Raw genomic sequence first — 13,468 nt, forward strand, 5'->3', positions numbered from 1 at the left:
CCTGAATTTGTATTTGTCATTTTTCTTTATGTCAGCCAACTGTTGCTGAAAAGAAATTGGATTGTGACGGTGGTGCTGCAACACTTTGGCTAAGTTCAGCACAGTCAATGTCTTGTAAAATATATCGTACAGGCAACACAGTAGTAGGACTGCTATATTTAAGTAGTTTTCTACTTTACATCTTATTCATTGTACAGATTTAAATTCTCTTAAATATATGGAATTTTCAATAAATTTATGTTGTAAACTTCCTCAGGTAATATAGTATTTTTGCAACACATTTTAATAGTATTGTGACTTTTATTCAGTTTGAGGTCTAGATGATTGTAAGCATTATGGAAAAGAGGGGAACCACTGGTATTTTTTTGGGTCGACTTGGGCTATTTTCACCTTTTTGCATGTGCAGGAAATAACATTTAAAACTTTTAATTTAATTTTTTTCTAAGTCATCTGAAAAAAGAAAAAAAGTCCTCCATTCAAAAATGTTTTTTGCTTGTTCATGCTCTTCAAGCTTCACTGTACATAATTATATAAGTAACAGAATTAAAGTGTAAAGTTTGCTCTTTGAAAATCTCCTTTTGATGGAGCAAGGTTACACACTTGATTTCTGCCACAAACGTGCCTATATTTTTTTAAAATTGTTTATTCATGTGCACACACACACACACACACACACACACACACACACACACACACACACACACAAACGCAAACATTTACCAACGTCACCATCTGGTGGTCTTTCGGTATTGCTGTAAAGTTAATATAGTCATGCATTGCCGAAAATATAATTAATTTCTAAATGTCACAGGTTATTCCCGAAGTTATTATATAATATAGGTTAAAGTAACCGATAACTTGGTTTATAGGTAGTAGCATGTTAATCGGGGGAAGGATAAAAACCTTAAATTCTCGAATCTTTCTCATGTCCTAAACAAACTAAACACGGGAACAAAACATGACGTCATTTTTGTTGGACCGACACAAGTGTGGAGACGGGGTAGTCTGAGTTATGCGGAAATCATTTAGCTATATTTACAACAAGCTGAGACAGTTCCACAAGAATAAATAGGGATAATTTACTTTAATAAGTGGCGAAATATTTTTGTCTTCATCTGTTTGCTTTAAAATACGCTGATTTACAGTCAGTCGAAGTTAATGTTCACGTTCATACGAAAGTGGACGAGCCCGCAGACGAACAGGGACAGCCAAATATTTGACAAATCAGCTATCGGTGGGTAGCCAGGTTGGAGTACAAAATACTCAAATTAAGTTAAATAAAATAGAAATATTCTTACAATAAGCATATATTTCCATGCTAAGAATTGGGGTTTCTGTATAAAGAGGATGTCAACACCAGCAAGACGACGTTTAATGAAAGATTTTATGCGGTAAGCAAACAAGTAAAAGTACAGCTATAGCTAACGAAACAACGTCTGGCTACCGTGTTAGCATACACTGTATTGTAACCTGTAGCATACTACCAAAACAAACTACAATTTGACATATAAATACTGTCCGATTACACTGATCATAATTACATACTTGTCTTAAAATCTGGTAGCTGCCTTTATGTCCGTGGGCTATTAAACTTCCATCTGTTAAGCCATGAAAAGGCACGATCTTGTCCATCTTGCCGGTACAATAGCACAGAGATCAGCGTTAGCAAGACTTGGGAGTGGTAAAGTTAATGTTCGTGGTCCTAGCTGCAAACAGGCGTCTAAGTAAAGATGGTTCGCTTTGTTCTGATGATAAAATAACAAAAACTGTTGATGGCTGTGTTACTATATGATATTAGTTCGGTGGGTATTTATTACTGGGTGTACAGGATACAGTTGTGTCTACTGGCCAGATGGTCTTTGAGAACCAAATCAAACGTGTTGTGGGATCTACAATGCCCCTTCACACAGTGATCAAGGGAGCGCCTGTTTGCGGGCCCTGATAGGTCAACGTCTAAGCCGGAGGATAGGTAACCATCTGCCGTGTAGTCACTGAAAACATTTTCTGAGTTGGCACTGGCACTTCGATATTTAACCATGAACTTGAAGTGCTCTAGCATTCCTCTTGTAATTATGGCCAGTGAGAGACTTTGGATGTCTCAGGGCTAGGGAACCAGCTGTATATGGTGGAACATCAGCATACATATAATTATGATCCATTAATGGCTTTTGCCTTCAGCCCGAGAATTCTGTGGGGTAGCAGACAAAGCAGAACCAAATGAGTCTCACTGGGTTGTTGCTACAGCAGTTTTAATGAAGTTGACGTGTCGTTAAAAAAAGAAGAATGTGGTAATTTGAAAATCAATTTTGACATGAAATAAAATTATTTCATGTCATAATTGATTTAGAACTGAATAAGGCTCACCAGGTTGGTACAGCAATTTTAATGAAGTTAACATGAAATCTAATAATTTGAAAACACCACAAAGTTATTTTTGTATGTTTATTGTCATCAAATCAAATCTGTTTGGATGTGAAATGGTACTCTAAATGCACTGCCATTCATAAACAAAGATTGATTGAGGTTCACTTGGTGAACACAGGATTTTATGAAGTATAATTACATAAGCTTAGGAACAAACAACCGGTGAAGGTAGTTCATTTATCCATGATAGTATTCTGTATTTAAAGTTTACGTGGCATCTCCAAATTTGGACTCAGAGCTACTGTCACAATTTTAGCCATTCTTCTGTAAATATAGACTGATCAACTTTATTATTATTGGCAGTGAAAGGTCTGTGATGTAGGACAACAGTTGCAATATCTTTCAGTATGATACTATTTCTTAATATCCTTCATTCTATAAGGAAAGTCCCATTAATGGGAAAGCACTTAATGATTCTGTGTATAACGGGTGTAGTATAGTTTGTCTAATAAAAATGATGTTGACCTCTGTTTATGCTTTGTCTGTGATCTGTAATGCCAGTCTTCATTTACTCTATCTGTAGGCTGCAAGAAGATCCTCCAGCTGGAGTTAGTGGGGCCCCATCAGAAAACAATATCATGGCATGGAACGCTGTTATTTTTGGGTAAGTTGATTTGGAAATGACAAAAGAGTGAATAAGGATATGGTATAAATAGGCGGATGCTTCGTAGAAAAAGGCACATTTCACAGAGAATGATTTACTTCGTAGAAACAGTCAAGAGAATGAACTCAACAATAATAGTATAGGTTCAAGCATGAAGGTTGTCAGGAAAATAGGTAAATATATGAAATAATCATAATATCCATAGTTAACCACAAGGATAAAGACTGATATGTGATATTGGTAATTAATTATTTTTCTGAAGTGCTGACAAATTGTTTTTCTTAATACAAAATGTCACAAGACAGGAGCTTTCCTAAGCAGGTCTTGTGAGTATGGTAATTTAAAACCTGTTTTACCTCTTCTAGGCCAGAGGGAACACCATTTGAGAATGGTAAGTACTGTCTAAAGCTTTACATCTAAACCACTGAACTTTCTACACCTGCTGTAAAACAACAGCAAAGTTTCATTAAGAATCTAAATGTTGAATTGTGGAACTAATTTTTTTATCAATATTGGTATGAATAGATTTTAGGCAGTGTTTTTAAAGTACCTCAGGTGATGCTTTGTTTAGCCACAAAACTACAATATTTGTTCAGATCATCAGGGATTGGAGTTTTTTTCCCCATACACATTAGAGAATGACAGTAAATATTTGTCTAATAAAGACAAACCTAACTCCCTCTTGGTCTCTTTTACCTAGGGTCCATGTGAACACTTGTTCCACATACAGTATACCGGTAGTTCCTTTTAGAACGGTCAATAGGTTGGCAGCTGAGATTAAAACAACATTAACACAGTGAGATTGACAACTTGATCATGTTGGTTATAGTAATCACTTCTTTCTTTTACCTCAGTGAAATAGTTGGAGTTTGCTGATTGTAAGTAGGAGAACTCAAAGTTTACAACAGATTTTGATCAATTACTGTACTTTTGGAACTGTGGACCTACGAAAGGAACACGTGTGATTACATTTTTTGGCTTATGTGAAAGGTCATATAGATTCAGAATTATTGTTTTTATGAATCCTATGTTAACACACCCACCTCTGCTAGATCAGCTTGGCATGACCTTTCTCACATAGCTCCTCACTGAAACAACACTGAATATGTTAAAGAGAAAGGCTTTGTTAGGGCAAATACATCAGAGGCAAAAGTGGTCATGGCATCATCATAGAATGAGTCATGAATTCACTTTACAGAAGTTCTCCTTGGAATGGAAATTAATTTCAATTTATAGTATGTCGTAATGTTTTGTTTTTCAGGAACCTTCAAACTTACCATTGAATTCACAGAGGAATATCCAAATAAACCACCAACAGTGCGATTCACCTCTAAAATGTTTCATCCAAATGGTATGTGTTTCACTGGCAGGGCTGGACAACGTATAAACACATTTAGTGTGTGCTTTCAGCTGCAGCATTTAAAAGACATTACATCTGTCCTTTGTTTGTCTCGGTAGAACTGACCTGTTTTTCCTGCATCAATAATCTAATAAAGATTTATATTGCATGTGCACTTTTTCAGTGTATGCAGATGGTGGTATATGCTTAGATATTCTTCAGAATCGTTGGAGTCCAACCTATGATGTCTCTTCAATCTTAACTTCAATACAGGTAATGCAATTTTTCAAGTGTAAATTAATTATTTGATGACTATCATCAAGAACATAATCCACTGACATTTTTTGTTGTATATTTAGTCCTTACTGGATGAGCCAAACCCCAACAGTCCTGCGAACAGCCTAGCAGCACAGCTGTACCAGGAAAACAAGCGGGAGTACGAGAAGAAGGTCTCTGCCATTGTTGAACAGAGTTGGCACGAATGTTGACCCTTGTTAGTGGTTTTGTTATGAACAGCGTCCAGTTCAGAATCAAGACACCACAAATCAAGGAAAGTCTCACAGAATTGTTACACATCTGAAAATTCTCCAGTATATTTGTCTCATAACTGTCGTTAAATTTGTATGATACTGTGTTGTGGCATTCATTCCTGCCAAATAATCTCGTTGGGAAATGTACCTTGTTATACCTGGGTTACTTGCTAGATGCCCCAACTTTTAAGACTTAAGCTGTCTCCTATTATTTTCTACGTTATGTAAGAAGGGTGGATGGCGGTGACCATTAGATGTGCTTGCTGTGTAGATGCCAACTTCGTATCTACAAATAACAAAGGTCTTTGTGTGTTTCTTGGGATCTCTTTTGGTTTTGTTATTTTCTGCATTTCAGATGGTTAGAAAAATGACACTTGTGCTGCGGGAATTTGTCTTCTTGATCTCATGCCTTTTTGATTTTTTGGTTTGGTCTAGATATTGATAAATATCTATACATATATTCAACACAAACAATATACTAGGTACACTTTCCTCCCAGATTTATAATACTGACAAAGTGGTAACATTGTGCTATTTTAAAAGAAATCAGCCATCATAATAGGCTCATTATACAGTGTAAAAGAGGATGTCTGTTTTCAGATTATAAAATTTTGCACAGGTAACCCATGAAACAAACTGTACATTGTCTTGTAAATAAAATAGTACACATTGGTTGTAGTTGTTGTTTTGTACAAACATTCAAGTCTCTTTTTAGTTGTTTTTAATTTATTCTGTTACACCTGTGAAAACAGACAACTACTGACATAAACCAACACATCTGACATTTAGCTGACAAGTTTCTAGCTTTAAAATTCTGATTTTCGGTGCAACCTGTACCTGTGGAATAATCTCCAAGTGTTATAAAAAAAAAAGCAACATTGTTTTTATTGCTGAACATATTTTTTGCCATAGTGAGATGAGTGTATCGTAATATACTTGGATGTTATTGTCTGTAATCCTTGTCAACTGTCTACAATGTTCACAAGCAAGCAGTGGACAAGTTGCATATTCTGTGTCTGATATAAGGAGATGCAAAAACTTTTGACTGATACAGTATATTAGGGCTGCCACAATTAGCCGACTGGTCTCGACTATGTCGACTGTTAAAATCAACTAATAGTCGACGCATCTTTTTTAATCCTTGTTTTTCTCGAAACAGCTGCCGCTTCTGTCTTTATCATCCATGACAGACACGCGCAGTCCTCGTAATAGGGGTCATGTCACCCAAAGTTATACCAGACGGGCTCTGGTTTCACAGCTACCTGGCAGACAAGGAGCTGTGTAAGCATTTTAATAAAAAAGAAGAGTGCCATGCAATGTCTGTAAGACGGGACTAGCCTTCCACAGCAGCACAACAGCAATGCATGAGGACCGGAAAAGGAAGCACATTGTAGCTCTTGTCAAAGATGAAGCTGTAAATAACGTTAAGCCATGACAATTTCATTCATTAGCCAGCCTTAGCACACACATTTCATGTGTTTTCTGTAACAATAATTTCTTATAGTGCCTATCTCATGTTTCATGCCAAAAACAAATCAAGGAAAGAAAAAAACCACACAAAAAAACTGAAGTACTTTTGTGTTGCTTTGACAAATGCCTTTCCCTTAACTGTTTGCACTTTATGCTACACAGTTAAACAATTGTTGCTACAAGGTTATTTCATTGAAGGTTTAATGAACTATCATAACTTTTATGAGTTAGCAAATACCTTAAAGACTTTGAGTTGAAAACTAATGATGGTTATACAGTATAAGAGCAGCTTCATGCTTATGTGGTAAGGTGTACGTTTTAGTCAATTAATTGTAATAAATAATTGATTAGTCGACTATCAAAATAATCGTTTGTGGCAGCCCTACGGTAAATATTTGGAATTGCTGGAGGTGGCAAAGTATCCTAAAAGTACATTTATATGGCAAAGGAATGTAGAAACCACAGGTAGCATTCTGACTTCTCATTTATCCCACAAAAAGTCATGTTCAATGCCAATATTAATTTTGGCGCACAAGTACAAACACTAGTTACACAGGAGTGTGACTTGTTAAAAGTTCAAGATGTCTCTTTTTCTCTGCATGCAAATTAGTGAGAGGCCTGAGGTTTCACTAGCTCATACCGTCCAACCTGTCCTTCCTGTAGAAGCTGACCAATGAGCTCATCTTTGTGTACTTTTCTGCTGACAACAAGGAATCTATGTCGTCCCTGTCCATATGACTTGCTTCGTAGGCCGTATTTCTGAGATATCTGGTGGATTTGCTTGCGTTCATCGTTGTTCAAGTCAGTGGCGAAGCGAAGATCATTTTGTCGTTCTGAACTGGCATAGTTGCGAATGATGTCCTCAATGTCACGCTTGCTGAGCTGGATTCCAGTTTTGTCCATGTCCATACCCAAACCCAACCCTTCTCTGGAGAACTGCTCCTTCACTCTGATTGGTTCTGAAATGCCTTCCCCATCTCGTCCCAGGCCACCTCCTCTCCAGCCCATTTTGCGGAGCAGCTGGTTTCCAATGTTGTCTTCCTTAATCTCCTGCCTTGTGGCGTCCTCACCAGACCGAGCCAGGATCTGGGATCGGGATATAGCGTCACCATGACCCTCTTTTCTCAAGTTGGACTTGACCACAGCCTGAGTCTGTCTCAAGGTGGCTAAGGCCTCGTTTGCTGCAATGTGCTTCACGGTTTTTTTCGGCCCAATGCCTGCCGCCACATATTGCCCTTCTAAGTAGACTTCACACCTCCAGCGATGATCGGGCAAAACGGTGAACTTGTAATCAGCAGTCACTTTGTTAAACTGTGCTGTGTCATTAATGATACAGATTGCATTGTCCGAGTTTTCCAAGATAACCAACTCACTCAGATGCTTCTTTTTGCTAACCACTTGTCCGAAGTGTACACCCCAGTCGGATTGATTATTTCCTCTGGAGTACTGCGGCGGTGGTTGCTGTTGTTGTCGCTGTGCCTGATTCATGCGAAGCTTCCTCACTGCCTCTTCAGCTGCTGCATGCTTTGAGCTCTTTTTAGTGCCTGTTGCCTGCGCTACTAGCTCATCCTGTAGGAACACACTGCACAGCCAAGCACTGCTGTTGGGGAGCATGTCAAATTTGTAGTCTATCTTCATGCGATTGAAAGCAGCAGAATTGTTGAGTATGCAGATGGCATCGTGAGCATTGTCCATAACCACAAACTCTGTCCAGTGCTTCCGTTTGTCAGGCTCATACTGGCCCTTAGAACTGGGTGTTGGTTTATCCTCTGGGTTGCGAAGTGCAGGTAAAAATGCTGGGGTGGGGCTGTGCATCTGGCACACAACTATGTCATTGACTATTGAGTGTCTGTATTTGCGCTGCACCACGCGAACTTCAACTGGTTTCAGGAAGAGTTTTACAGCTTGCTCAGAGGCCCGGTCCCTCGCTCCATTCTTACTCCCAGAGTAACCAGTAGCAAGATAAACACCCTGACATCTCAGCTCACAGGCATAACCATCTGTTGGGACTTTCCTATTCTTTGGTAGGTCCGCCTGAGGAATGTCCTTCAAGTTGACGTAAATATACTCCGGATTAGTCTTGCAGGCCTGAATACTCCGACTCAGCATGAAATTATAATTTGGTGAGTCACTTCCAGTTACAAACATGGGGTCTCTAAATGCAACAACCAACGCAGATGCCACACTGCCTATTAGCCTTTGCTTCTCATCCAGCGTGGACTGTGACACAGGAATTGGAAATGATGAAGGGCCCAGCTGGGAGGTGGTGGGACTGTTCCTGCCTGGGCTGTTGTAGACTCTGGAGAATGGCCTGCTTGACGACGGCCGATCCTGATAACTGTATCCCAAACCCTGACGTCCTCCCAATCGACTCCCTGCACCATAGCCATTGTATCGATGGGGCTGAGAATAGGAACCTGAATTTCGAGAGCGGTGGGCCTCATAGTTGGATATGTAGTCCTGCTGTGTTTTTGACATGAAGTTTGAAACGGATCCATGTTCTCCATAACCCAGCCCACTTGTACTACCTGGAAACATTTCTCTGTCTCTACCTCTATAGGAACCCCAAGAGTCTGAACTGTACGATGGCATTCTGTCATAAGCGGGTGTTAGCGAGGAGGAGGTGCCCTGCATTCTACTGGCATTGCTGTAGGAAGAGAGCTCTGAGTCCCACTGTTTTGCACCATATGGCTCACTCCTCCTGCGCTCCTTATCATTCTCCTTCTCATCAATGCCACCTCCTCCGCTGCTTCCGCCACTGACAAAGTGAACAGGCTCAAATCGAGCTCTAGAACCAAATTTTGACACAGGCATTTTCCTCATGGGCTCGTCTCCTGCAAGAAGATGACATAGGTAAAGAGTTAGAAAAGCAGCGATGATGTCTTGCATGACTTAAGTGGCAAATTTATCAGTTACCATCTCAGATGGCACAAAAGGGTTACTCTGATCCCATGAAACTGTACTGTTCAATTTCAAAAAGGTTGTTGGGACAGGACTTGCTGTTAATTTCATTATGTTTAACCCACATACTCAGGGACATTAACTGAGCTGAAAGACAGAACTATATTTTTTGCTGTGTCCTCTCTTTGTCTGCTGTAACAGTTTCTCCAGCTCTTTAAAACACACAGCAACAGCAAACCAGTGGAAGATCATATGATAAATAAGTTTCAGATGTATTTTTTTTATTAATGTGTGATTCCTGCCAGAACATTTTGAATATGAAAAAAATAATCAGTGCACATAAACTTGGTATCAAATTCTCATGCCATAGTTTCACTAAAAAAGTAGTTTTGCATTGAACCCAAGTATGAGGTGTGTATTAGCATGAATCTGCCAGTACGCAGTGTTCAAAGCCAGATGTTTAATATTACTTAAAAGTATTTTTTGTTAGCAGAGCCCAGTGGTTCCCATTTATTGTTTTGCTTTATGCTGTTTTAATTATTGAGGATTATTCTTGGGGGCCCTCCACACCGGGAGTTGTGTCTGGTCTGCCCACAGGGGCGTTGCCCGGGGATCCCTCAGGTCCGGGGGACTGGGGCAGCTCTGCAGTTGGTGTGGTGTCTGCCCTGGTCTGTCGGGGTTGAGGGGGAGTCTCTGTGGCGGTGCTTCCTGTGGCTGCAGACTGTGGTGCCTCTCGGTGCGGATGGCCCCCATGGGTGGCTTCTCCTCACCTGGATCCTCAGTGCCAAGCCATGCTAACAGTCTGCTTACTGTATGTGTGAGTGTGTGTGTGTGTGTGGGGGGGGGGGCTAAATGTGTCACTTTTTATTGTTGTATGTTTCATTCTTTTATCACGTTTTATCATAGTTTTATCATAGTGCAACTTTGAGTTACACTATGTATGAAAAGTGCTATATAAAGTTTGATTAGATTTGATTTACAATAAGTCACTGCAATGGCTATAGATTTTTTTAAATGCATTGTTAGATATTCTTTTTTTAAAGTCTTGTTAATTATATCCAACATAACTAAAAGATCCGCAATACCTGATATTGTCACTTAACTATACACTGGTATCATGTAGGTATAAACAAAGCAAACTGTATATCACTCAAATATCTTTTTTAATATGTGCATATTGCAAAACACATACTGTACTGATTTTTTTTCAGAGTAAAAAATATTTTTTTTTAAATATTTTAGGGAGTAGTTTAATGTGATGGTAATACAAGTGCAGAAACATGATCCATGCAAGTATGTCAAAGCAGATGTAATGCAGACAGTTCAAGGGGCAAAAGGTGTACTTCCCTTGTGCTCTGGGATGTGCTGCCTGAACATCATAAGGCTACACAGGCCCCATTCTAAGTTTTGTAGCCACTAGGTAGTATGGCATAAAACAACAGAGATGATCTTCTCTGTTTGGATTAACTTCAACTCAAACACACGTCAACCGCGGACTTAAAACATTAATTAAGTTTTGAATCTTTGTCACATTATCTGTTCCCTCGAATTATATTTCTTCCCTCTGGCCTTTTGAACAAGGACGTATGTGACCTCTTCCTGTGCAGGAGAACAAAACCTTCGCATGGTCATTAGAGATGTGTTTGCACTACCTGGGTTAGGCTCTATCAATTGCATCTGTATACTTGCTGGAACAATGTTTCTGCTTTAATGCAAACAGCACTAAAACTCAGATAAGGACTCACTGCCATCAGAAGAATTATGTCTCTTTTTTGCTTCAGAACTAGGACTTGGATCAAAGGAGGGCATTTCGCCAGTGAAAGTCCCTTCTGCCATCACCAGCACCATCCAAATCAAATCCAGGCCATACCTGTTATTTGGGCCAGAAACATAAATTAGACAGCTGTTTAAAAAAAGGAATAAAATATACAAAGAGCATCTGGGCAGATTGAAATTACACTCTATGGTCGATCACTATGCATCACCAATGCATTTCATGGGAAACCAACACAACTTTTCTGCAGCACAGCACCCAATCAGTAAAATACAAACTATGCCTCCCATAAACAAATCATTATCACATGAATGAACATCTTGTGAACATGATGTTAAACGCAGATGCATTTCGTGACGCAGTAGGCCAACACTGCCCATCTCTTACAAGCTACCATGCTTCAGGAGCTAAACATAATTAATAATATGGCATCTACCCACATCTGTAGTGAATAGGCTGTAAGTTTGTCGTCTCACCTTAAGGTATAGCCGTTTGTCCAATTTATATCGCTGTCCTTCGACTGAGCAAGGCACACTGCATTTGTTTATATGCTGAACCGGGTATGATCACTTTCGCGTTAGCCTCTTCCAGTTCGCTTCCAATGCGGTACTGTCTGCTAGCATTAGCCAGCTAGCCAAACCGAGACTTAGCCTGGTCATATGTCGTTTTCAGTCGGATTCAACGAGAACACATAAGTCTGTTTGATGTAACTGCATTTCCTGAGTCGGGTAGCTGAAATGAGACACAACTCCCTCCTGACGGACACAGTTATCATCTAACTAGAAAGAAGCGTCCATTTTCTGGTACGGCTACAGTAAAATCATGGCGTCTGACATCGCGCTGACCCAGAATGCATTGCCGCCGGACAAATGAAGCGCAGTCGTGTCCGGAGATTTTAATGTGTGTATTTTACCAGATTTCAGAAAAGGTTTATGTATCACATGTAATTTGCACAGGTCCTAATGTCGCCAAATGAGCTCACTGCACTTAAGGAAATTTGAGATTGCCACTTTTAGTTCAATAACACAGACTTCAGACTGGGACTCGAACCATCGACCTGATGTGTGACAAAGACCGCTTTTACTTTGAAATTTGTTTGGATATTTTGTGCCATTTGCATACATAGATAACATCCATCCATCCATCATTTTTTTAGGTGATGTTTGTCTTTTTTTTATTTTTCTTGGAATGGTACGACCTTCAGATTTCATCCTTTCGGGATGGCAGAGCAGTCATCAGGTCTCGGTGTTGCTGAAGGACTCTGTATTGCTGAGTCTGTGGGAGATGTTATGTCAAAATTCCACCCTCCACCTACAGTTCAGAACTCCAGATCCATCCTAGTCACAATTCCCCAGATAGGTATTCTTGCAGATCTGTTTCACTCCAAATGTCCTGCCTTTTCATAAATGTAGCTTAGTATAACAATGCAGTGGTCATTTCAAATTAGTTCCAGGCATCATTGCTATATTTCAAGTACAGTAAGTGTGGTTTGAGACTCAAGACAAACCATAAAACTCTGTCAATCCTGATCAAATCTTATATTTTTGTTTATGTCTTATATATACAGTACATGCATAGTTGTCTCAATGTGGGCCAAAAGCCGAGTCATACGTTTTAAAATCCATTGGGTGGACACAAAAGCATCATGTAGCAGTCAACAATGCCAAAGAAAAAATTTAAAGCTTTCAAAATGTTTCGGATGATATATTTAATTAAATCCATGTGCTTCAATATAATATTTAATATATCCATGGTTTGAAAAAAATGCCAAATTCTCTTTCATGTGAATTCAGTCAGTTAACACATGAAAAACTATGATTAAGTAATGTAATCTTTAGTCGAGCTAGAACAAATTTCGTTCTGACAATTGGAAAAGTCTGATGACAACACCAGAGTGAATGAGCAATAAAAAAAGCTGCCAAGTAGCTGGCAACTATTGCTGTAAAACAAAGTGTGATAAAGTAAAGCAAGTGCTTTACAATGTAGTCAGGCACAAGGAAATATCACATCTCACCATCTGCCATTTTAAACTGTCATTATAGTTTACTGTATTGTTGTTTTTAAATGACTCATCAAACATTTGGCAACCCAGGCACCCTGCCAAATATCTTGAATTGACATTCATCATTCAAAATTTTTTTTAAATTTCCTGTTTAATACCGTATCAAAGCCAATTTTACCTCAGTTTGGAAAGAAAATAATGCCTCAGAATCCTTCTATGCTTTACGTACTGGTACATCAAATAAGAATTAACAATACAAGATTAGCAGAACTTGTTGAATCTTAATGTTAAGTAAACCCAGTATAGAGAAAGGGTTGGTTACAGATCAAATAAATAAAAATCAAAAATCACAAAAGCTATTATTATTATTATTAGCAGTAACCATGAGTTTCCAACTCTGTAAATACAAGACAGAAACTTTATA

At 39.0% G+C, this 13,468-nt stretch overlaps 2 protein-coding genes across 2 annotated transcripts; one reads left to right on the forward strand and one right to left on the reverse strand.

Annotated features, from left to right (window-relative positions):
• The first annotated feature begins 1,066 nt into the window (after positions 1-1,066).
• Positions 1,067-5,219, forward strand: LOC137602655 (ubiquitin-conjugating enzyme E2 A-like). The gene is made up of 6 exons (XM_068325557.1): positions 1,067-1,391; positions 2,948-3,028; positions 3,394-3,419; positions 4,290-4,379; positions 4,552-4,640; positions 4,727-5,219. The coding sequence occupies exons 1-6, from the start codon at positions 1,348-1,350 to the stop codon at positions 4,853-4,855; spliced, it is 459 nt and encodes a 152-aa protein (XP_068181658.1). The 5' UTR covers positions 1,067-1,347; the 3' UTR covers positions 4,856-5,219.
• Positions 5,220-5,714: 495 nt separating this feature from the next.
• Positions 5,715-11,858, reverse strand: nkrf (NFKB repressing factor). Its single transcript, XM_068325556.1, has 3 exons — positions 11,519-11,858; positions 11,014-11,138; positions 5,715-9,201 (listed from the first exon to the last, which is right to left on the reverse strand). Exons 2-3 carry the CDS (start codon positions 11,114-11,116, stop codon positions 6,974-6,976), a joined length of 2,331 nt encoding a protein of 776 aa, XP_068181657.1. The 5' UTR covers positions 11,117-11,138; positions 11,519-11,858; the 3' UTR covers positions 5,715-6,973.
• Positions 11,859-13,468: the final 1,610 nt, after the last annotated feature.

The sequence above is a fragment of the Antennarius striatus genome, chromosome 10 (assembly GCF_040054535.1).
Source record: "Antennarius striatus isolate MH-2024 chromosome 10, ASM4005453v1, whole genome shotgun sequence".
In the NCBI taxonomy this organism is placed as follows: Eukaryota; Metazoa; Chordata; class Actinopteri; order Lophiiformes; family Antennariidae; genus Antennarius; species Antennarius striatus.